The following is a 26,569-nucleotide window of genomic DNA, read 5'->3' as shown; positions in this document are numbered from 1 at the left end:
AGCCCTGCACATGTTGGAGGATGTTTTGGCATTCCAGCGCAAGTTGACGTTGCTTGCCAGAGGTTTACAGAAAGGCACTTTGTCTCACTTCCCCAATTTGAGAGAGTTCAAACAAGGTCACGACATGATAAATTCGGAGTATTTACATTCTGCAATCTTCGCAATGCAAACATCGTTTGGGAAACGCTTCTGTGAGTTCAGAGAGGAAAAAAAACACATTATCCTTCCTGGTCACTCCCCTAAGCATCGATCCATCCCTACTGAATTGTCAGGTGTGAGTCAACCTGACCAAGTATGATAAATATTTTAATTGCCTATTATTTTACGTATATTCATATGTTTTCATTGTTCAGTGAAATAGTCCTTTTATTTTTCAGGTTGACAGCTGGCTGACATTATTTTTGGTTTGCTGCTGGCGGCAAATTTAAGTTTGGCGTTTTTCATAAATACAAGAAGGACTCAAATAGATGTTGAGTATTTTACTTAAAAGTAACCTTCAACCCAACGTCTTTTTTTCGGAGTTCAAAATGTTTTTGTTGCATGCAGAAATGTAATTTCGTTTTCTCTGCAGGAGTTCATCAATTTCATAAATGCAACACATTATAGTTTGTTTATACATAGCATAAAGGCAAAACAAAACGTTGTATGCAGTGTTATTTCATTTTAAATGTCAAACGGGTTTTGCGGCTCCCAGTGTTTTATTTTCTGTGGGAAACGGGTCCAAGTGGCTCTTTCAGTGGTAAAGGTTGCTGACCCCTGTGTTAGACAGAGTACACTTGGCGTACTGCGAGCAGTCTTGGGCCCCTTATGTTTGAAAAATGCTGGCATTGGAAAAGGTCCAGAGGTACATGGAGCTTAGAAAAATAGAGGGCTATGGGTAAGCCTAGTAATTTCTAAGGTAAGGATATGTTCGGTGCAAATTTGTGGGCCAAAGGGCCTGTATTATGCTGTAGGTTTTGTATGTTTCTATGAGATTCATGAGAATGATTCCAGGAATGAAAGGGTTAACATAAGAGGAGCATTTGATGGCTCTGGGCCTGTATTTGCTGGAGATTAGTAGAATGAGGGGGTATCTCATTTAAACCTATTGAACATTGAAAAGCCTAGAAGAGTGGATGTTTCCTATAATGGGATAGTCTATATCCAGACAACATAGCCTCAGAATAGAGGGCTGTCTATTTAGAACAGAAATGAGGAGGAATTTTTTTTAGCCAGAGGGTAGTGATTCCGGAATTCATTCTGATACCATGCTGTGGAGGTCAAGTCATTGGAAATATTTAAAGTGAAGTTAATAGATTCTTGATCGGTCGGGGCATCAAATGTTACAGGGAGAAGACATGAGAATTGGGTTGAGAGGGATAATAAATCACCCGTGGTGGAATGGCAGAGCAGACTGAATGGGCTGAATGGCCTAATTCTGCTCATATGTTCTATGGTCCTATTGTTGAAAATAATTCTTTTCTAAGCTGATTATCATTTCCCTGTATTGGAGCTGATACTATTACTGTATAAATATCTTTTCTCCAAATTATATCCCATATCATTATCTTGCCCTGTTGTGACAGTTTAAGTGTGAGCAGGCTAGCTGTCTGATTTGCCTTTAATTGTTGGTTTGGATTGTAATTTTTGGTTGTACATGTAGACTTTATTGTCATCCAGACAGGATACTACTTTTGTTCCTAAACAGCATGAACTATAGAAGATGATCAGAATGAGTCTTTTACCCCGTCTTCTCAGACAAATTGAAACCAATGGGGCAAGTTCACTCAGAGGGCGATGTGTATATTTGATGAACTGCCTGAGAAAGTGGTTGAGGCAGATACCATAGCAACATTCCAAAGACATTCTGATTAGTTTATGCATAAGAAGGATTTAGACTGTTATGGGTCAAATGCAGGCAAATGTGACAGGCACTGTGGGCACCATGGTCAGCAAGTGCCTATTTTCATGCTGTATTAGTCTGTGACTCTATGACACTGTGTCAGTTCACTCTCTATAGTCAGGTCCGAGCTTTGTTTGTAGTTCACAACTAAATTCGATGCATTTCAAGTATCAGTGACAACTAAAGTTATAATGCATCTTCCAGTAAGATAGGTATTACTAGTCACAGCTGGTCTTCTCCTGAAATCAGTTTATAATTATGCTGTTAAAGTTGGATTGTAGCAGTAATCGCATGTTGAGTAGAAATAGTATCAGGACTTGCTGGGCCCAATAGGTAATTCCTTTGTTGTATATTATGTTTGATTTTATACGTCAGTGTGTAAGTGTGTGCAGTTCAAAGTATCTAAGTGCTTCCAGTATTTAAAACTTGTTTTGGGAGAAGTAGGGACAGATATTTATACAGTTATTAATTGAGGTAAGGACTCACTATAGTAGTAGCTGGGTATTATTATTCATTTCTGAAATTCAGAAGCAGTGAGCAATGCGCATTCTACATCATTCTGCATATTCTCTTCAAATGGTCCAGGCTACTTCTATCCCATAGTTCACAGCAAAAGTTAAGGATAAGTACTCATTTTAAAATGCCTGATTAGCAGTTTTCTCTTTGTGTTTAACTTAAACAGTGGGATCAAATTCAGCATTCACCATCTTTCTGTTCTTGCCATTAGGTTGAAGGGTTGTGCTTCTCAGTTGTCAGGAGTGAAACTAAGTTTGACTAGAGTCAAGGGGCTCTAATTACTCTGATACTTTGTGTTATGCACTGTTGTCAAACCTCAATGAGAGGGTTGCATTTCTTTTTGCTTCTTAAAGGCTCGGTTTAAAAGTTTAACTCTAAAGATTTCTATTCTTTATGATGATTACCAATAACACAGTGAAGAAAAGGAGGCCAAGCCTGACACGGCAAGGAACAGAGTATTAGATTCATTGATGTTGAGTTTTCAGTCCAAATCCTATGTAATTAGTTAGAGTGTTTGTATGAATAAATGTTATTGAGCTTTGCCATGTGTACAGTGTCATAGATTTGGTTTCTTTGTCTACCTTTATCTGCATTAAAAGAATAGAAGCACCATTGTTAAGCTTTTAGATGGATAGGTATTGACTTCTTGTGATACCTAGTGATAGACTGAAACCTAAATAACCTTTTCAGATCTAGGATTTAGTTTTACTCACCAGCCTCTGGAATTAACACATAAAGACTTTCTCAACTGCTATTCTGTCCTTTATGTGAGTGCACTGGTTTCCATATCCCAACAACGTTTTTTTGGTTAAACTCCATATCCTAACTCTAGAGTCACAAAGCCTTGAGAGCAGACATTAGTTCTTTGCCGAAGAATTGAGTATTATAGGTCAGGAGAGAGGCATCCTCTTCAGAATAACTTGCATAATTTTACGACAGTAAAATCTGGCTTAATCATGTCAAGGTACCATGCAAGAATATTTTCTGCCTCTTTACTGAGCATCACGACTTTAATCCAACCTCTATAACCAAATATTTGCTTGAAAATAAAAGTGAAAATGCTAGAAACATTGAACAGGTCTGCAGAGGAATAGAGTTAATATTGCAGATCAAAGATTCTTCATCAGAGCTGTTCAGTTCCAGGGGTTTCTGTTTCCATTTTTGATAACAGAGCTTTTGCTTGCAGCTTTCACTCTGCTTTGCTAATCATCGATGCTGCCTGACCTTTTGAGTGTTTCCAGTATTTTATGTTCTTTATTCAGATTTCTTGTGTCAATAATTTTTTTCGATTTTCAACCAATGTGGTTTGGTGTCAAAATTGATTTGATAATATTCCTATCTGACATATTGCAACCTCTTACATGAGTTTAATGTGCTACATAAATGCAAGTTGTTCTTGTTGAGTGTAATGATATGTAGTGCAAGATTGATAATGAACTGATAGTTAATCAAGGAAATATATTGTTTCACACTGCCAGGTCAGAAGTCAAATCATTTTTAACATGGTAAAAACTCAAAAATTTGTTCAGCTACCTACTATTTTCTCCCCCTTCTCCTTCCCTTTCCACCATTGCTCCTCCTCAGTCTGCAATCACTTCACCCTGCAATGACACTGAATTCTGAGGGCAACTGGCTCTCAACCCCATTCTTCTGCCTTCTTGCTGTAATCTTTGACCCCACAACAAGTGAAGGACTGATTAAATTCTTTTTAAAACATACCCAACTTGTCATCCACAACTGTGTGTAGCAATGAATTCCACAGATTCACCATTCTCTGGCTAAAGAAATCCCATGTTGTCTCTGTTCTAAATGGGCATCCCTCTGTTCTGAGGCTGTGTCCTCTGGTCATAGACTGCCCAACTATAGGAAACATTCTCTCCACTCTGTATAGGACTTTCAGGATTCAAAGTTCAAGCTTAAAAGTAAATTTTTTATCAATGTACATATATGATTCCATATACAACCCTGAGATTCATTTTCTTGTGGGCATACTCAATAAATTCGATAACTATAATAGAATCAATGGAAGACTGCACCCAACAGGATTGACAACCAGTGTGCAAAAGACAGCAAACTGCAAACACAAAATAAAATAAATAAATAAATAGATAGATAGATAAATAAATAAGCAATAAATATTGAGAACATCAGATGAAGAGTCCTTGAAAGTGAGTCCATAGGTTGTGGGAACAGTTCAATGATGGGAATCAGTTGAAGCTGAGTGAAGTTATCCCCTTTGGTTTAGAGCCTGATGGTTGAGGGGTAATAACTGTTCCTGAACTTGGTGGTGTGAATCCTGAGGGTCCTGTACATTCTTCCTGATGACAGCAGCGAAAAGACCTGGGTGACCTGGGTGGTGGAGGGAGGTCCCTGATGACAGATGCTGCTTTCCTGCAACAGCACTTTATGTAGATGTGTTCAATGGTGGGGAGTGCTTTACCCAAAATGGACTGGGCTGTATCTACTACTTCTTAGAGGATTTTCTGTTCAAAGGCATTGGTGTTTCCATTCCATGCTGTGATACAGACAGGAATATACTCTCCACAACACATCTGTAGAGGTTTGTCAAAATTTTAGGTGTCATACTGAATCTTCGCAAACTTTTAAGAAAGAAGAGGTGCTGTGGTGCTTTCTTCATAATTGCACTACGTGCTGGACCTAGGACAGGTCCACTGAAATGAAAACACCAAGGAATTTAAAGTTGCTGAACCCCTCCACCTCTGATTTCCTGATAAAGACTGGCTCATGGACCAATTTCCTCCTCCTGAAGGCAATAATCAGCTCCTTGGTTTCCCTAACATTGAGGAAGAGGTTATTGTTGTGGAACTACTCAGCCGGATTTTCAGTCTCCCTCCTATATGCTGATTTGGCCTAAGACCAGCAGTATCAGCAGCAAACTTAAATTGGTACTGTGCTTAGTCACACAGTCATAAATGTGAAGCAAGTAGAGTAGGAGGTTCAGCACATAACCTTGTGATGCACCGGTGCTGATGGAGATTGTAGACGAGATGTTGTTGCTATTCTGAACTGACTGGTGGGTCTGCAAGTGAGGAAATTGAGAATCCAATTGCACAAGGAGGTATTGAAGCCAAGGTATTGAAGCTTATTGATTAGTTTTGAAATAATATATATAAGAATGCCAATCTGTAGTTGATCACGAGCATCCTGATGTATGTATCTTTGTTGTCCACATATTCCTTGGTTGAGTAAAGAGCCAATGAAATGGCATCTGCTGTCTATGGGTTTCAGTGAGATCACCCCTCTTTCTTCTTATTTTCAGCGAATACATGCTCAGAGCCATCAAATGCTCCCTATGCGTTAACCCTTTCATTCCCAGAATAATTCTTATTAACATCCTCTGGACCCTCTCCAATGCCAACACGTCTTTTCTTAGATAAGGGGCCCAAAACTACTCATAGTACTCCAAGTGCAGTCTGTCCAATGCCTTATAAAGCTTCAGCATTACATTCTTGCTTTTATATTCTAGTCCTCTTGAAATGAACACTAACATTGTATTTGTCTTCCTTACCACCGACTCAACCTGCAAGTTAAACTTTAGGGAATCCTGCATGAAGACTCCCAAGCTCTTTGCATTTCTGATACTTGAATTTTCTCCCCATTTAGAAAATAGTGTGTGCCTTTATTCCTTCTATCAAGGTGCATGATCATATTCTTCCCTACACTATATTTCATATGCCACTTTTTTGTCCATTCTGCCAATCTGTCGAAGTCCTTCTGCAGACTCCCTGCTTCCTCAACAGCACATGTATTCCACTTATCTTCGTATTGTCTGCAACCTTGACCACAAAGCAATCAATTCTGACATATAATGTGAAAAGAAGCAGTTTTAACCTGGAGAATATCACTATTTATCAGTAGCCAACCAGAAAAGTTCCCCTTTACTCTCACACTTTGCTTCCTACCAGTCAGTCAATCTTCTACCCATGCTAGAATCTTTCTGGTAATACCATAGGCTCTTACCTTGTTAAGAGCCTCATTGGCGGCACTTTGTCAAAGATCTAATGAAGAAAACCAAATTGTAGAAACATTAAAAAGTAAAGAAATAACATTAAACGCAGTGTCCCCAAAAGTGAGTCCTTGGTACTGTGCCGATGGTAGTCCTCAAGAGTTGTGTTGATGGCCACATGCCACAACTGCAGAGTTAAACACCAAAGCATCCCTATCAAATTGCACAAATAGTTAAAAAAAAGTAAGCAAGAAACACAAAGAACATGAACTGCAGAGTCCCCGAAACATATCCACAACTGCAGAGCATATTCAGTGCTGAGGAGAGTCCGTCCAGAAGCCCGATGGCTGCTGAGCAACAGCCGCTCCCAAACCCGGCAGTGTGGGACTCAGGACTACCGCATGACAAGAGGCACCAGTCAAATGCAGACATGTGGCACTGAACATCTGTTCGTTTTCTGGTCTTATCCTCAGCGATTTTAATTGGCATGGAGTAATGAACTGACCACTGGTTCCTGTATCGCCATTAGGAATCAACACTGAATCCCATCCACATCATCGCAGAAGCACCAGGTCATTCAGTCGGCCCAGAAATACATTCTTAAAAGGGCTGCAGTCGTTGGCAGTTTAGAAGCAGAAGAAGAAGTGCAATATATTTAGAAGAAGAAGAATATCCAGTAGATTTTGTTAACTGACTACAAGATGTTGCAGTTGGTCACTGGTGCCATCTTTCTGGAAGGTACATCTTTCAGGTACATCTGTAGAAATTTGCTGAAGTAACATATCAAATCCCCTCAAACTCGTAATGAAGTATAGTTAGTTGCTGGCATGCCTTCTTTGTCATTGCATCAATATGTTGGGCCCAAGATCGATCTTCAGTGATGTTGACACCACTTGAAACTTCTGATCTCACTGACTCCTGTATGCTTCCTCATCACCATCTGACATTCTGCTGACAACAGTTCTGTCATTGGTGAATTTTTTGATGGTGTTTTTGATCCACATTGACTGTGGTCTCCTGATGAGGAAGTCAAGGATGCAGTTACAGAGGGAGGTGCAGAGGCCCAGATTTTGATGCTTATTGATTATTATTGAAGGTGCAGAAGGGAATAGTGTTGAACAATGAGCTGCAGCCAATAGACAGCAGCCTCTTGTAGGTATTGCTGTTGTCCAGGTGGTCCAAGGCTGAGTGGAGAGCAGGTGAGACTGCATTCATTGAAGACCTAATGTGAAGGTACATGGAGCTGAGGAACAGATTAATCAAGATAATGCCAGTAATGGCTCAAGAGTCTTATCAATTTTTCTGCTGCTACCCTAAATGCAACTCAGCATTTAATTTCAAACAAGAGAAAACTTGCAGATGCTGGAAATCCAGGCAACATACACAAAATGCTGGAGAAACTCAGCAAGCCAGGCAGCATCTATGGAAAAGAATAAACAGTCGACCACAGAACACATGATAAAGGGTCTCGGCCCAAAACGTTGACTATTTACTCTTTTCCATAGATGCTGCCTGGCCTGTTGAGTTCCTCCAGCATTTTGTGTGTGTTGTTAGCATTTAATTTGCTGACTGTCCAAGATTTAACATTTTATTGTTCTTCATTTAATGAAATTATGGGAATGGGTTTGTGATTTTATTTTGCCAGCCATTAATAATGTCTATCAACCATTTTGTAAAAAAAAGAAACTCCGAGCCAAAGTAGTCATTGATTATCCTAATTTTATGACATGAGAAGTTTTTGGAAATTCTTTGCTGTAAACTTTGCATTTTAATTACAATATCACTGAGACTGAAAGTTTAATATACTACTAAGTATAAGATAACTGTTGTTTATCATCCTTTCTGTACACCCAAAACAGTGACTGCAAAGCTGAAAATGTATGGCACCTGTTGACTGAAGTATATCTGATTTTGCACTGATAGATTTTTATTTCTGCATTGACTTGTTCTTACAGGAAAGCTGAGCTCTGAGCGTGCCCTAAGGAAGCAGCAACAGTTAGACAACATAATCTCCATTGTGACAAATTTGGCCAGACCTGGTGATACAATCGTTGATTTCTGCAGTGGAGGGGTATGTAATTTTAAGATCTTTGCTAACTTTAATTATCATAGATTGGAGAAGGCCATTTGGCCCACTGTGCCATGTAGTGGGCATCCATATATGTTAATCCATTTTCCAGCACTTGACCCAGAGCTTTATCAAATAATGCACATACTCATCTAAGCACATGTTAACTGTTGTCAGTGACTCTGCTTCCACCACTTTCACTGGCAGTGCACTCCAGGTATTCACCACTCTCAGGTAAAAAATGTCCCTGTCAGTTCCCCTCCAAATCTTGTAGCCTTTACCCTAAATTCAAGTCCCCTAGTTTTAAGCTTTCCACCATTCTCTCCTATCTATACCCATTGTAACTTTATGTACCCCAGTCATGTCTCTTCTTAAACCCCGCTGATCCAGGGAAAATAGGCCTTGCATCTCTTATGAAAATATCCATCCTTAGGCAACATTCTGGTGAATCTCTCTACTCCTTTCTGGTGCTATCACATCATTTCACTGGAGTGGTGACCAGAACTGCACACAGTATTCCAGCTGAGATCTGACTAAAGTTGAAGCATTACCTTCTTGCTCTTGTGTTCAGTGCTTAAACTAATGAAGGCCAGTACCCCTTTGACCTTCTTAACCATGTTATCAACCTGTCCTGCCATTTTCAGGGATCTTTGGATTTTCATACCAAAGTACTCAATTGAAGTATTAAAGTGTGGGGGGGGGGGGGGGGAGAGAAAGTAGGACCTTACAGTTGATGATAAAGGTCCTGGCCTCATTAGTATTCCATAATGCATCAAGTCATACTTGTTATTCTTAAATTCCAGTACCTGCCATTTCTCAGCCCATTTCACCATCATATTGATATTACCCTGTACCCTACCATTATACGCTGTCAACAACTCTGTCAGTCTTAGTGGAAGCTACTAACTTGCTGATCTTGCTGCCTGCATCCATATCCCAATCTTATGTTGAAAACAGTAAGGATGTCTGTGGATAACACAGACATTCAATCACAGAAACAACCCTCTGCCATTACTCTTTGTCTCTTATTGCCAAACCACTTTTGATTCAATTTTCCAGTTTCCCCTGGATCTCATGGGCCTAAAATCTTTGGAAGGACATAACATGTTGAACTGCATCTGTGAGGAGAAAGCAATTGTTGATGTTTCAGGTTAAGAACCTAAATCAGGACTGAGAGTGGAGAGGAAAGATAGCTAGTCCAAAGAGAAGAGGGGGAAGAATGAGACAGATCATAGGAGAGGGTGAAGGGAAGATGGGCAGAAGGGGGGAAGGTCAGAGTTGAGAGACAGATGAGGCAAATGAGTGATATGTGGATGCAGAAAGGGGAATAAAAGGAAGATGGAATCAGGTGGGGAATGAGGGGGTGAAGCTGGTGACATATATAGAGGGTGTTAAGGGAGGAAACAGCAGCTAAAAGTGCTGGAATCTGATAAGTAGAGAAGGTGTTAATGAGAACCAATGATGGAGAAGTGATGGCAAATGGAATCAGACAGGCGGTGAAGGGATCCATTTGGTGAAGTGTATGGGTAGGAGGTGCATGGAATGACAATGGGCTAAAGTACGGGGCTACAAGAGAGGGAGCAAAAATGGGAGGAATGGAGATGGGGCAGAATGAGAGAAAGAGCGGAGGGAAGTATTAGCAGAAATTCAAAAATTCAGTGTACCAATGGGTTGTAGCCTATCCAGGCAGACTATAACGAGCCATTCTTCCTTCCTTGTCTACTTCCACCTGCCTCTGCTCTTAACTCCACCCCTTCCTCGCCTTACTTGGCTCTTACTGCCATCATCCCTCAGCCCTTTTGGTCTAACTATTCCCTACTGGCTGATCAACCGTGATCAACAATCAGTGGACTGGAAGAGGCATGCAGGTGATGCGGCTTGCCCCACTGAGTTCTTCCAGCAGATTACACGTTACTCCAAATTCTAGCATTTGTTGTCTTTTGTGTCATCATCTACCAGCCTTGTCTCAGCCCTCCTACTCTCCTCTTTATACTGGCTGTCTTCCATCTCCATTCTCAGTCGTGTTGTAGGGTCTCATAATGTTGAAAATTCCTGTTTGTTATTTGCTGCAGATTCCAGCAACTGCAGTCTGTTGTGTCTCTTGTATGTTTTGTGCATTACTATTGAATAGTTTGTTTATAGTATAATACTTGGTTAAGAGTATGTTGAAATATATCACTGTTTTCAACAAAGTTGTCTGTGTCTTCTCAAAAATCAAATGCATTTGAAAAGCATACATATATATGAAAACATAATGGCAATTTGTACATTATATTGTCAAGCATGTACCTTCATGCTGGAAATTCTTGAGTTCAAAAGCATAAATATTTTTATCTATATATTTACCAAAGAATCTAGAATAAATTTAAGTGGAGTCAAGGAACCAATCAGCCATGATGCTGTTGAATTGAGGAGTATGATCAAGATGCTGAACTGCCTACTCGAGGAAACAATGCTTCTGAACAAAGATTTATCAGCAGCTAGTTCAGTTAGTTAAGTTCACAAATACTGAAGTTGTGCAAATATATGTCTTCAAATAGGGTGATTTTGGGGAATACAGTTTTATTTGTTAACTAATTGTGGAGAAAGTATATCCCCAAATCTTTATTTAAGGTTGTGGCGGCCCGCACACGTGGGACTTAACATGCCATCGGGAGCCGCGGGCAGACACGCGGTAATGCGTTTGGAACTACCCGCTCGGGGCAGACCTTTCAGGGACAGTCTGACATCACGTCCGCCCCGCGGGTCGCAGGGGCCCATGGGAGGGCAGATTTAAGTGCGCGATTTTGAATCAGTAAAGGCATTCTGAGTTCAGCTCTCTTTGCCTCTGTGTGTTTCTTTAGTAGCGCATTGCACACGACTACATTGGTGACCCTGACATTCCAGACAGCATCTGGAGCTGGCGACTCAGCGACCAGCCATGAGTTCGAATAATTCGCACAGCGCGGTCACTCTGAAGCTCTCGACTTTTTAGGCCACTCAGCCCCATGTTTGGTTCGAGCACGCTGAGGCCCAGTTCAATATCAGGGACATTATAGCTGACGCCACATGGTACTGCTACGTGGTCAGCACGCTCGACCAGGAGACAGCTGGCCGGGCCATTGACTTCCTACGCCAGCCACCAACGGAGGACAGGTACACTAAGCTTAAGGCACTCCTGATCTGTACCTTCGGACTCTCCCACCACAAACGGGCCATGCGGCTTCTACACATGGATGGCCTGGGCGACCGCACGCCATCCGAGCTCATGAACGATATGCTGGCGCTCATGGACGGCCATAAGCCGTGCCTTTTATTTGAACAGTTGTTCCTCGAGCAAATGCCAAAGGACATTCGCCTCCTCCTTGAACATGGACACTCATAAAGCAGTCCCAGGCCCGGAACTCATCTCTGCAAATGGCACCAGTATTTGAATGTACAGCCTGCGAACTATCTCACTGCATTTCGGGTCCAGCCGTTTCACTTGGACTTTCACGTTGGCAGTGGTGTCACAGCCACTACTAGGGGCAGATTTCCTACGAGCCAACTGCCTCCTGGTCGACCTAAAAGGCTGATGTTTAGTCCACGCCGAGACGTTCCAGACTTTCCAGCTCGGAGAAGCCAAGCTACTGGCCCTCCACCTGGATTCCGTGACTCTCTCCGGTAATGAATTTGCCAGGGTGTTGGCGGAATTCCCCTCCATAGTCACCCCGCAGTTCTCCACGGCCAACCCCAAACACGGCATGTGGCACCACATCCCCATGCAAAGACCGCAGCTGCACACCCGAGCTTGCAGGCTCCCACCCGACAAGCTCCACCTTGCCAAGGAGGAGTTCCGTAAGATGGAAGAGATAGGAATTGTACACCGCTCAGACAGCCCGTGGGCATCTCCGCTGCACATGGTGCCCAAGTCCGCAGGAGGATGAAGGCCCTGCGGAGACTACAGAAGGCTCAACGATGCCACAACCGCTGACAGATACCCGGTACCCCACATCCAGGACTTAACAGCCAACCTGCAAGGAGTGACCTGGTCAGGGGATACCATCAGATCGCAGTGCACCCTGACGACGCGCCCAAGGCAGCCCTCATCACCCTGTTCGGCTTGCTCGAATGCCTGAGGATGCCTTTCGGTCTCAAGAATGCAGCCCAAACTTTCCAAAGGCTCATGGACTCAGTGGGATGCGGCCTGGATTTCATTTTCATTTACTTGGATGATCTACTGGTGGCCAGCAGTTTGCACCAAGAGCACGTGGCACATTTGCGCCAGCAATGCCAACGCCTGAGCGGCCACGGACTGGCAATCAATCCGGTGAAGTGCCAGTTCAGGCTGACGGAGATCGACTTCTTGGGCCACAGAGTCAACTGACATGGCGCAGTTCCCAGGCCATCCGCCAGTTCCTCAAGCCCAGCACGGTCCAGAGCCAGCAGGAGTTCGTAGGGGTGGTCAACTTTTATCATCGGTTTGTGCTGGCGGCGGCCCGCATCATGAGACCCTTGTTCAGCCTGATGGCTGGCAAGGCCAAAAAAAGTGGCATGGGGCGTGGTGTCCACGGAGGCGTTTGAACAGGCCAAGGAGGCGCTGGCAAAGGCAGCCCTCCTAGTGCACCCGAGAGTCAATGTACCCACAGCACTCACAGTCAATGCTTCCAACACGGCAGTCGGCAGAGTCCTGGAGCAGCTCGTCGAGGACCAGTGGTGACCACTTGCTTTCTTCAGCTGGCACCTACGGCCACCAGAGGTGAAGTACACCGCTTTCGACAGAGAGTTGCTAGCACTCTACCTGGCTGTCCTGCATTTCCAGTGTTTCCTCGAGGGAAGGGAGTTCACCATATATACGGACCACAAGCCCCTCACCTTCGCACTGGCCAAGGTATCGGACCCTTGGTCGGCTCGGCAGTAGAGGCACTTGTCCTTTATTTCAGAATTCACCACGGAATCCTCCACATCACAGGGAAGAACAATGTCATCGCCGACACACTGTCTCGTCCCTGCCTCCACTCCGTAGGCATATCGTCCTCAGGAATTGACTACGCAGCGCTGGCAGAAGCACAACAGTCAGACACCGAGATCCCGGCTTACCGCACCACCATTTCAGGGCTCCAGTTGGAGGACATCTCCATCAGCCCGGCAGCAGGTCAACTCTTGTGCGACGTATCTACCGATAAACCCTGACCCGTGGTACCAGCAGCATGGAGGCTCCGGGTGTTTGACACGCTGCACAACCAGGCTCACCTGGCCATCCGGGCATCCATCAAGCTGGTAGCGGACAGATTCGTCTGGCATGGTTTGTGCAAACAGGTCGGACACTGGGCCAGGACCTGCGTACACTGCCAGACCGCCAAAGTCCAGCGGCATGTGAAGGCTCCCCTCCAGCAGTTCCAGCCGATGCACAGGAGGTTCCAAAACATCCACGTGGACATCGTCGGCCCCCTGCCAGTCTCCCGGGGCACCAGATATACCTTTACCATGGTAGACAGGTTCACCAGATGCCCGGAAGCCATACCGCTCACAGACACGTCCACTGAGTCCTGCGTCAGGGCGCTCATTGCAAACTGGATCACCAGGTTCGGCCTCCGACAGAGGGGCACAGTTCACGTCTGGTTTGTGGACAGCACTGGTGCAGTTCCTGGGCACCCAGCTGTGTCACAGCACAGCGTACCATCGGTTTGGCTCAGCGATTCCACCGGCATCTCAAGTCGGTCCTGATGGCGTGCCTCAAGGGTCCCAACTGGACAGATGAGCTTCCCTGGGTCCTACTGGGCATCCGCACGGCCCCCAAGGAGGACCTGGACAACACCTTGGCGGAATTGGTCTACGGCGCCCCCCTGACAGTTCCAGGCGAGTTCATACCAAAGGCCCGAGGTTCAGAAGAAATTCCAGCAATGGTGCTAACGAGGCTGCGGGACAAGGTAGGAACCCTGGCACTGGTCCCGACCTCCAGGCATGGTCCCACGCCATCCTTCACCCCCAAAAGACCTCCGAGACTGTATGTTTTTATTTGCAGGGGCATGCACAGGTCACCTCTATGATGGCCATACGAGGGACCCTTCAAGGTGATCTGGCACAACAGAACCATGTGCGTCGTGGAGGTGGGTGGGTGGGAAGAGACTTCTATAGTGGACTGCCTCAAACCAGTGCACTTGGACATTGAGCAACCAGTGAGGGTACCAGCACCGGCCAGCGAGGCCAGCCACACAGACTGGGGGCTCCACTCCCCCGATGGACATTTCTGGGGGGGGGGGTGGCGGCCCACACACGTGGGACTCAATCCGCCATCAGGAGCCTGAATGAAATGATTCTAGAAAGATCATGACCAATGTATCCGTTCGCAATTCAGAAACCTCTTTCGGGACCCTGGGATGTAGTCCATCTGGTCCAGGTGACTTATTCAACTTAAGACTTTTCAGTTTGCCTTGCACTTTTTCCTTTGTAATAGCAATGGCACTCACTCCTGCTGTTTCACACTCATGGACCTCTGGCATACAGCTACTGTCTTCCAAAGTAAAAACTGAAGCAAGGTACTTATTAAGTTCATCTGCATTTCTTTGTCCCCCATTACTACCTCACCAACATCATTTTCCAGTGGTCCAATATCAACTCTCTCTTCCCTTTTATTCTTTATGCAACTGAAAAAAACATTATATTATTGGCTGGTTTGCCCTCATATTTCACCTTTTCCCTTCTTAAGTATCTTTTTTACTTGCCTCTTGTTGGATTTTAAAAGCTTTCCAATCATCCAAGTTCCCATTAACTTTTGCTACATTGTATGCCCTTGGTTTTTATCCAGTCCTTATCTTCCCTTGTCAGCTGCAGTTGCCTAGCCCTGCCATTTGAGAACAACTTCTTCTGTGGAACATAATCTATCCTGTGCCTTGTGAACTATTCCCAGAACCTTCAGCCACCTCTGTTCTGCCATCATCCCTGCCAGTATCCCCCTCCAAGCCACCTGGGCTAGCTCCTCTCTTGTGGCTCTGTAATTCCCTTTATTCCATTGTGATATTGATACATGTGAGTTATGAGCAAACACGAGGAAATCTGCAGATGGTGGAAATTCAAACAACACACACCAAATGCTGGTGGAACACAGCAGGCCAGGCAGCATCTACAAGGAGAAGCACTGTCGACGTTTCGGGCTGAGATCCTTCATCAGGACTAACTGAAAGGAAAGATAGTAAGAGATTTGAAAGTAGTGGGGGGAGGGGGAAATGCAAAATGATAGGAGAAGACTGGAGGGGGTGGGATGAAGCTAAGAGCTGGAAAGGTGATTGGTGAAAGTGATACCAAGCTGGAGAAGGGAAAGGATCATGGGACGAGAGGCCTTGGGAGAAAGAAAGGGGTGGGGGGAAGCACCAGAGGGAGATGGAGAACAGGCAAACAACTAAATATGTCAGGGATTGGGTAAGAAGGGGAGGGGGACATTAACGGAAGTTAGAGAAGTCAATGTTCATGCCATCAGGTTGGAGGCTACCCAGCCGGTATATAAGATGTTGTTCCTCCAACCTGAGTTTGGATTCATTTTGATAGTAGAGGAGGCCATGGATAGACATATCAGAATGGGAATGGGACGTGGAATTAAAATGTGTGGCCACTAGGAGATCTGGCTTTCTCTGGCAGACCGAGCGTAGGTGTTCAGCGAAACGGTCTCCCAGTCTGCGTCGGATCTCACCAATATATAAAAGGCCACACCGGGAGCACCAGGTGCAGTATACCACACCAGCCGACTCACAGGCGAAGTGTTGCCTCACCTGGAAGGACTGTCCAGGGCCCTGAATGGTGGTGAGGGAGGAAGTGTAAGGACAGATGTAGCACTTGTTCAGCTAACAAGGATAAGTGCCAGGAGGGAGATCAGTAGGAAGGGATGGGGGGGAGGGGGATGAGTGGACAAGGGAGTGGCATAGGGAGCGATCCCTGCGGAAAGCAGAAAGAGGGGGGGAGGGAAAGATGTGCTTGGTAGTGGGATCCCGTTGGAGGTGGCGGAAGTTACAGAGAATTATACGTTGTATCTGGAGGCTGGTGGGGTGGTAGGTGAGGACAAGGGGAACCCTATCCCAAATGGGGTGGTGGGCGGATGGGGTGAGGGCAGATGTGCGGGAAATGGGAGGGAAGGTTATGTGAGTTATGCTTCTCTCTCTCAAATTGCAGTGTTAAATCAATCGTATTATGAACACTCATTCCTAAGGGTTCCTTTATGTTAAGCTCCCTATTAAGATCTGTGTTATTACACAACTCTCAATCTAAGATAGCCTTTCCCCCTAGTAGTCGCAAGCATAAGTTGCTCTGAAAAGCCATCTCGTGGGCATTCAACAAATTCCCACTCTTGTGATCTCACACCAACCTGATTTTCCTAATCCCTTGGCATATTGAAGTTCCTCATTACAATTGTTACATTGCCCTTATTACATGCCCTTTCCAGCTCCCTTTACAATCTCAGCCCCACATCTTGGCTACTATGTGGAGGCCTATATATGATTCCCATAATGTTTTTTTACCTTTGCACTTTCTTAACTCTGCCCACAAAGATTCGACATTCTCGACACCCTCTGATCCTATATCACCTCTTTCTATGGATGTAATTCCATCTCTTACCAATAGAGCCACACCACCCCCTATGCCTTCCTGTCTTTCCTTTCGATACAAACTATATCCTTTGATGTTAAACTCCCAACTATGACCTTCTTTCAGCCACGACTCAGTAATTCCCACATCATACCGACCAATCTTTAATTGCGTCGCGAGTTTGTGCACCCCATTCTGAATGCTGCACGCATTTAAATACAGCACCTTCAGTTCTGCATTCTTCGCCCTTATGAATTTTGCGTCTGTGGTGCTACTTAACTCTGTCTGCATTTGTACTGAACCATTGGCTTGTCCTTCCTTACATTCATTGATGATTCCATTTTCACAGCAGACATAAAACAAATAACAAACCTGATAATTTTGTTGTTAAAACTTCTGTGAGTGGAAGCTTGAAATCCCTTTACCTTGCAAAGAGTAAGTACTCAAAGTTCATTTAACAGGCAGATAAATAAAGATGTTTGTCTTCACAAATTTATGCATGTCTGACCTTGAAATAACACCATTGACCACTGGTTAACTGAACTGTGTGACCTATATTTACAGGGGCACCTTGGGATTGTCCTAGCTCATATCTTGTCATCATGCCAGGTATGTAATTTTAAATTTGTTGCAGTTACTCTGCTTACTCTGGAATTAAATTTGCAACCTGTGATGAGAGCTTTGTGATGGCATGTAAGACATCCATATAGCAGAAAGCAAGCCAGGCACAGGCACTCACATATTAGTTTGTGGGAGCAGCTAGATCTACATTGTGAAAGCCTGCCAACATTTTCTTTTTAACCTACTGACCATCTGATATGTTGTTTTATATGTTGGGCTTTAGGCCAAATTTGTATGCTGGTCCCTTTCATCAAAGTCTCAAGTAACAATCATCTTCTCCTTCTGTGTTCCATCCCGCATCATCAAGGAGAGATTTAGAGGATGATACCTATGGCTGACTGCATAGCTTGATCTTGAAATTCATCAAGCTCACTGCTGTCTGCATGCTGTCCACTTACAGAATTCAGAAATACTGACAAAAAGCTTATAAAAAGGCTGTGAAAGCACTGGAAGCTGACATTTCAATATATAATTCAAAGAAAAACTGCCTCTAACTGGTCTCTGTCTAAGGGCAGCAGCTCATCAAGCCAATATAAATTAAGTTCTGTTTTATAATCTATTTGGATTTCAGGATAGTTTGTGTTACAGGATCACATTCCATAGTGTAACTTGTTTATTTTCCTATAAAAATTACAACTCATTGAAAGAAATAGTTACACTCGAGTGGCGTGGGACATGAGGTAGCTCATGTTATTCAAAGGGGAAATTTCACTTACGGAGTTGTAATGGATTTAGAAAATTTCAATTGGTATGAACTCTGATCATGCAATATTTATGTATTAGGAAAGGAGATGGGGGAATTGGAGCCATGTATCCTGAGAAACTAGATTTTTGCCCATTCAAGCATTTTGAAAACATCTGTGACTCAGCATTTGAAGCTGAAAATAGTTTGATCTGGAATTGCTTTATTTATGTTATTCTGTAGTAGTTACAAATGTCAGCTTCCTTGATCTTGCACCATCAAAAAGTGAATGTAGTTCACTAGACAAACTTTAACATATGCCAGCTGTTTGTTTTTTGTGAATTACATCTGTGTAACTCTCTGCAAACATGTAATTCTGGTCCATTTCTTAGCAATGTGGCAATAAACATTGCATGTTTCCACAGTCATTATCTCACTCTAAATTTCCCAGACTCCCACTGTAATTGTCCCAGATTAAGTTCTTCTACTTTCTTATGTAGATCACGTGTAGGTTATTCTATTACTGTATCCTTGCATTACCGTTGTTTTATAGACCATGGGATATTGTTTAGAAAATATAATTTTCTTTTTATATATAGCAATCCTTCACACAATTTGAAATATAAGCAGAAAATGCTGGAAACACTCAGCAGGTTAGGTATTATTTGTGGAGACAGAGATGGAATTAAAATTTAAGGTTAAAGATCCTTCCACTGACAAAGGGTCCCCGACTTGAAATGGTAACAGCTTCTTCCTCCACTGATTCCGCCTGACTAGCTGAGTACTTCTAGCATTTAAGTTTTACTTAAATTTCTGATTTCCAACATTTGTATTACCTTGTTATTTATTTTCCACAATGTTTGTACAGTTGTATAATTATCATAAAAAAGTAAATAGGGTTCAGCAGATTGGGCAGCATCTGTTGACTGCTTCTTTCAACGGTTGCTGCCCGACCTGCTGAGTTCATCCAGCTTGTTTGTACGTGTTTATTTGACCACAGGATCTGCAGTGTACTTTGTGTTTAGTAAATAGGGTTATATTTCTCTGCTGCAAAAGAATTCTTGGTGACTTTAAGCAAACTTGAGATGGTCTTGCTGACCCATACATTCCATTCCATTCTATTGCAATTCATCCACTTCTTTTGCCATTCCTTCCCTTTCCTCATAGAATAGGGTCTTTACTTTCTGGTTTGAATTCAAAGCATTATTGTTGCTATAATGATCAGCTAAAGGTCTGGCTTCAGACAAGCAAGGAATTTCATTATACCTTGGTGGATATGACATTAATCTGATCTGACTTCTGGGATGATTGCAGCAACCAATGTACCCTTTCCTTCTCATTAAGCAATAGTAATTCCAGGTCTCCAGCTTCCCAAATGTTCTTTCAAGCACAGATAATAGTGTATTTCATTCAGTTTAATGTAGTATATTCATAATTCACAATGCAGTTTCCTCTACAAATGCAGATTGAACCACTTCTTGATGGAGGTTCACAGAATTCACAAATATCTTTCTGAGTCAATAGTCATGAATTCACTTCAACTTTCTCATTTGGGCTCACTGGTCTTGCCATTCTACACTGTTGTAATGATGTTCTGATGAATGCTCAGCAATGAGTTCAACTATTTAGGTAAAGCTACCCAAATTTGTATTTTTAAACTAATTGTTGTCCTCTTTCATCTTGCAACAGAGAAGAAAGACTATGAATTGCATTCCTGTTGTTTAGTGAGGATAGGTTATATTTGTCATTGTCATTGTCCTAGAATGTGAAGGTAGAGCTATGGGGAAGATGTATTACATGATGGTATCACACTTAATTTGTAAGATGTGGTAGCAGTGATCCATTTAATTTCTCCTCCATTCTGCTCTAACACTGATCTTCCATTTTGTTTTCTCCATCACTTTATATTTTCTCTGCATCTTATAAACATTGTTCTCCTTCTACCTTTTCTTAGTTCCAATGTAAGTTCATATGCTCTGTTTACAAATGCTGCCTGCAGAACTTTTCCAGCATGTTCTGGTTCTGATGCTGATTAGATTTGATATATTTTCCAGGTGATTTTAGTGGAAAACAAAGAAGAATCATTAGTGCGTGCTAGAGACAGATGTGATGACCTTGGATTACAAAACATCTGGTTTCTGCAGACAAACCTAGATTATTTCACAGGACCTTTTCAAATTGGCGTAAGTGAACTGCATAAGCCTATTAAGGTAGAAGTTGTAATGTAACTCAATTTATTGTGCCTCTTCCACAAGTTCTTAATGTGTATTCCCTTACTGCTGCTTGGGAAACCATTGGCCACATGACTTGCTGTCTATATCACAGGTTTCTGAGCATCATCTGTGAACTTGATCCTCTGATGACCAGATGTGCAACTGCCAGCAGGCGTCATTAGATCATGACTAAGTGGGTTCTCTGATTAGTTTACAATAAAGAAGAAATTACGTATGATGCATGAATTGTTTTGAAAACTATGCTTTTGTTTTAATATTTGATACAATAAATATATTAGGACTACCTGGCTGAAGAAAATACTTGTAAATGAAAATTATAGAATTCTGAGGAAAATGAAATAGAGTTAATGCTTAAGGTTGGCAACACTTCATTTAGATAGATTCCTGACTTGAAGCATTAACTCTGTTTCCCTTTAAACAGATGCTACCTGACTTGCCGAGTGTTCCCAACGTTGTATGCTTTTTTTAATCTCAGATTTCCAAAATTTGTAGTTTCTTGATTTTCATTTTCCATGGAATTAGTAATGTTGTATAAATTATGATGAAGTGAAAGAAGTTAAATCTCTATGCTGCAAAAAAAGTCCTTGAGAAACCTTAAAAAAATCTAGAGATGATGTCAGCAAGATGAAGAAATAGATTGTGGACTTCAGGAAGGAGAAGCCGGAAGAGCACACACCGATCCTCATTGAGGTGTCAGCAGTGGAAAGGATGTGCAGCATTAAGTTCCTGGTGTCAACATCTCAGAGGATCTGTCCTGAACTCAACACATTGATGCATTCATGAAGAAAACACACCTGCAGCTCCACTTTGTTAGGGAGCCTGAAGAGATCTGGTATGCCACCAAAAGACTCTTGAAAATTTTTATAGATGTACAGCAGAGAGAATTCTGACTGGTTTTATTACCACCTGGTATGGAGGTTCCAATGCACAGAATCATATGATGCTGCTGTTGTTGCAGACTCAGCCAGTTCCATCACTTGCACAACTCTCCCCTCCATCGAGGACAACTTCAAGAGGCAGTGCCTTAAGAAATTGGCATCTATCATTAAAGACCCAAGTTATGCCATCTTTTCATTACTATCATTAGGAAGAACATACAGTGGCCTAAAGACCCACAATCAACAATTCAGAAACAGCTGCTTCCCCTCCACTTTCAGATTTCTGAACAGTCCATGAAGAATACTTGGTACTTTTTTTGAGCTATTCATTTATTTTGTATTTTACAGTGATTTTATATCTTTGCACTGTACTCCTTCCATAAAAAAAACAAAGATTATGTCATATAAAACAATGACAATAAACCAGCATTTGGTGTTGACCAATACACAGCCTCTGGATGCGTACTGTATGTCTAATTAAGAATCTGATGTAAATAACTATTTTTGATAGGCGAATGAGAATAATTAGGAGCTGAGACTATTGTTGGTCATGCAATCACAGTATTCAGTTGTGCAGAGTTTATATGCTACCTTTAATCATATAATGTTTTGTTAAACTGATAGGGAGGAAGCAAGCACTGTTTTTTTGAGAGTTTTACCTCTTTATGGAGTAGTGGCAGATGTTAAGTAAATGCAAATGATTGAGATAGATTTATTGACTGCAATGAGTGTCAGGTCTTTTCTGTTAAAATTGGCATATGTAGCTAATTGTGATTTCCACAGCCTTACTGGTCACTGCAACTTCTCATAGAATATGAAACAGTAAAGGGCATGGAACAGTATGAGACAAGAGCTTGTTTGGAGTAAGCTGTTGTGGCAAGGGGACCACAGCCACGTGAGAAGCTTTTAAAGGTGAGATAGTGAGAGCTCAAGGTCTATATATTCCTGTTAGAGTGAAAAGCTAGGCAGTAGGAGTAGAGAACCCTGGATGATGAGGGTTATTGAGGCCCTGACCTCAAAAACCCTCATCAAAAAGAGGAAGCGTCAATTAGGTACAGGCATCTGCAGTCAAGTGAATCTCTCAATGAGTATAAGGGATGCCAAAGTATACTCAAGAAAGAAATGAGGGCATGCAGTAACTTTGGTAGAGAAGGATAAGAGAGTGTTGTAGGATAGAGGGACCTTGAATTACAAGTTCATGGTTTGCTAATAGTAGACAAGGTGGTGAAGAAGGTTTTTGGCATGCTCTCCAGAGTATTGATTATAAATATTGGAAGGGCATAGTGTGATTGTGAGGCTGCACTTAATTTTGACCACTGTGGTATAGGAAATAGGGTGGAAGGGATCGGTGGGGGGGAGGGTGCTGTGTGGTGGAGGAGGGGGGAGTCGTGGGGAAGGTGGTGGGCGGCTGGGGAGGAGGTGGGGTGGGGCTGGGATGGACAGAGGGAGGGAGGGAGGAAATTACTCTCCAACTTCTGGTAATTCCCTCCCTCTCCCTTCCCCCATCCTGGTTTCGCTCTGCCTCCTCCTCCAGCTGCCTGTCGCCTCTCTCATGGTTCTGCCTTTTTCTGCTGCACAGTGCTTTCCCCTTGCATTCCTTCTTCGCCTTTTCTGCCTATCTCCTCCCTGCTTCCCCTCCCCCACCCGTTGATCTTTCCTCTTGCTGGTTTTTCACCTGGTGCCTACCGGCCTTCTCCTTCCCGCCCTCCCCCACCTTATTTATAGAGCCTTCTTCAGTCCTGACAAAGGGTCTCGGCCCGAAGCATTGACTGCTCATTTCAACGGATGTTGCCCGACCTGCTGAGTTCACCCAGCTTGTTTGTACGTGTTGATTTGAGCACAGCATCTGCAGTATACTTTGTGTTTAAGGATTTACAAGGATCCTCCTGTATTTGAGAGACTGAGTTATGAGAGGTTGGACAGGCCAGGACTATATTCCTCAGAGTGTAGGACACTAAGAGGTAATTTTATAGTGGTGTATAAAATCATGAGGATCATAGACAGAGTGAATTCCTCAAGTCTTTTTCCCAGGTATAGTGTAACAAGAACGAGAGGAAACAGGTTTAAGGTGAGAGGCAAAAGTTTTAAAAAAAGAACTTGTGGGGCAATATCTTTATACAAAAGGTGGCATCTGTGTGGAATCAGCTGAGGCAGGTATAATAACGCTTTTAAACAAGCTCATTGGACAACCATATTGATGGAATGGTTCAGAAGGTTGTAGGCTGGTGAAGGGGACTAGCTTGAACAGGGCATCTTGGTTGTCGTGGACTACCGGTAGTTGGGCTGAAGGGTTTGTTTCCATGCTGAATGACTCTATGACTCAATGCCGCACAGGAACAAGTCCTTTGGCCCATGCTGCTGTACTGAACTAGTTAAACTAGTAATCAGTTACCCAACTAAATTAATCCCTTCTGCATACACAATGTTCATATCCCTCCATTTTCTGCACATTCATGTACCTATTAAAAAGTCCCTTGAATGCCTCAATCGTATCTGCCCCCACCACCATCACATTTCAAGCACCAGCTACACTCTGTTTAAAAAAAAAGTGCCCTGCATATCTGCTTTGAACTTATCACCCCCTTACAATATTTTGTGTTAGACATTTGGACTGTGGGAAAAAGACTAGCTGTCTGCTTTATCTGTGCCTCTCATAATCCTATACTCTCAGTCAGATCTCCCCTCAGCCTCCGCTGCTCCAGAGAAACGACCCAAGTTTGTTCACCCTCTTCTTATAGTACGTGCCCTCTAATCCAGGCAGCAACTTAGCAATCCTATTCTGAACCCTTTCTAAAGCCACCACATTGTTCCTATAATGATAACAAGAAAATAATACAACCTAGTTAGAATTTTATAAAGCTGCAATCTAACTTCACAACTCTTAAACTCAGTGCCTTAACTAATAAAGACAAGCATTCCATATACAAAACGAGTGAATCTGCAGATGCTGGAAATAAATAAAAACACAAAATGCTGGCAGAACTCAGCAGGCCAGACAACATCTTTGGGAGGAGTAGTGACGACGTTTTGGGCCAAAACCCTTCATCAGGAGTGAAGTAACATGGGATGGTCGAGGGGGGATAAGAAGTGGGGGGAGGGATAAAGTAGAGAGCTAGGAAGTGATAGGCTGGAGAGAAATGGGCTGGGGGAAGGTGGAGAATTATGGGAAATAAAAGAGAAAGAAAGTTAGGGCTGGGGGGAGATTATAGTGAGGGGGGGAAAAAGAGAGAGAAAGAGAACCAGACTGAAATAATAGATAGGGATGGGGGTAAGGGGGGGGGGCAGGGATATCAACGGAGGTCTGTGAGTTGGATGTTCATGCCAGCAGGTAGGAGGCTACCCAGGCAGGAGATAAGGTATTGCTCCGTCGACCTGTGCGCGGCCTCATCTTGATGGTAGAGGAGGCCATGGACAGACATGTTGGAGTGGGAGTGGTCTGTGGAATTGAAGTGTGTGGCCACAGGGAGATCCTGCCACTGCTGGAGGACCGAGCGCCAGTGTTCGGCGAAATGGCCTCCCAGTCTGCGGCGGGTCTCCCCAATGTGTAAATGGCCACATCAGGAGCACCGGATACAGTATATCACCCCAGTTGACTCGCAGGTGAAGTGGTGCCTCAACTGAAAGGACTATCTGAGGCCTGGGATGGTGGTGAGGGAAGAAGTGTGGGGGCAGGTGTAGCACTTCTTCTGTTTGCAGGGATGAGTGCCCGGACGGAGGTCGGTGGGGCGGGATGGGGGCCCGATGTGGCCATTTATACATTGGGGAGACCCGCCGCAGACTGGGAGACCGTTTCGTCGAACACCGGCGCTCGGTCCTCCAGCATTGGCAGGATCCCCCTGTGGCCACACACTTCAATTCCACAGACCACTCCCACTCTGACATGTCTGTCCATGGCCTCCTCTACCATCAAGATGAGGCCACACGCAGGTCGATGGAGCAATACCTTATCTCCCGCCTGGGTAGCCTCCTACCTGCCGGCATGAACATCCAACTCACAGACCTCTGTTGATACCCCTGCCCCCCCTTACCCCCATCCCTATCTATTATTTCAGTCTGGTTTTCTTTCTCTCTCTTTCCTCCCCCCCCACTATAATCTCCCTCTAGCCCTACCTTTCTTTCTCTTTTATTTCCCATAATTCTCCACCTTCCCCCTAGCCCATTTCTCTCCAACCTATCACTTCCTAGCTCTCTACTTCATTCCTCCCCCCACTTCTTATCCCCCCTCGACCATCCCATGTTATTTCACTCTTTATGAAGGGTTTCGGCCTGAAACGTCGTCACTACCTCCTCCCATAGATGCTGTCTGGCCTGCTGAGTTCTGCCAGCATTTTGTGTTTTTAAGCATTCCATATATTTTCTTTACCACCCTTTCACCCTGTCCATCTACTTCCAGGAAGCTATGGACTTGGATCCCACAATCCCACTGTACATAAACACTGTAAAAGAGTCTTGCCATTCCATCAGATCTCCAAACACCTCACATTTGGACAAATTAAACTTCATCTGCTATTTCTATACCCATATTTGCAATTCTCAGTATCAATACTGGTTTAAAGAATCTGCTGTGATCCTTTCAAAATATTTTCTTTTATGATTATGTGATTTCGTTTGCATAATTGATATAATTAAATGTTAGAGAACAGTAGAGGAAGGTGAAATAGTAGATAAATCCCAAGATCATGTCAGAATGATGAAACTCTATTAAATGCACAAGAAGATCCCATGCATTTTAGGTACTTTGTAATGTAAGCTTGTTTGACAGCATGTTTTAGAGCCAGCATTACAACAGTGATCTCTTTTCCGTCATGGTTGACTTGTGAAAACAATCTGCCAACTCTGTCAGTGACCTAAAACAAGAAGGTGGCTCATAGTACTCTGCACCATTGTTAGTTTAATGACAGACTTCCCCTAAAGAATAGTCAGTGAGCATGCAGGTGAGCTGTAGTTCATATAGGATCAGGATCTTATGGCAGAGCAGGAACCTGACCGACTCAAAAGTTATGAAATGAACCCATTAGTTTGGGAGCTGCAATAATGCTGAGAGAATGGGCAGCCTGTGAGAAGAGAAATGAAAGTGATGACTGGATGACTGATGTAATAGTCATTTGCATGATGGAGGTAGGAATAGTTATTGCTATGTTATTCATTAACCTCTATAATAGCATGGAAATATGGAAATAAAATTG

At 43.3% G+C, this 26,569-nt stretch overlaps 1 protein-coding gene across 1 annotated transcript in view; it reads left to right on the top strand.

Moving 5' to 3' along the window:
• gstcd (glutathione S-transferase, C-terminal domain containing) overlaps nt 1–26,569 on the top strand; it is a 224,664-nt gene that overhangs the window by 159,019 nt on the left and 39,076 nt on the right. The window contains exons 6-8 of the mRNA XM_059965388.1: nt 8,321–8,436; nt 17,533–17,577; nt 20,326–20,454. Of these exons, the coding sequence (XP_059821371.1) occupies nt 8,321–8,436; nt 17,533–17,577; nt 20,326–20,454 (290 nt within the window). The remainder of the gene's footprint in view (nt 1–8,320; nt 8,437–17,532; nt 17,578–20,325; nt 20,455–26,569) is intronic.

The sequence above is a fragment of the Hypanus sabinus genome, chromosome 3 (genome assembly GCF_030144855.1).
Source record: "Hypanus sabinus isolate sHypSab1 chromosome 3, sHypSab1.hap1, whole genome shotgun sequence".
Classification (NCBI taxonomy): Eukaryota; Metazoa; Chordata; class Chondrichthyes; order Myliobatiformes; family Dasyatidae; genus Hypanus; species Hypanus sabinus.
Note: the sequence above shows the minus strand (reverse complement) of the source record. Positions and strands in the feature narration are given on the sequence as shown.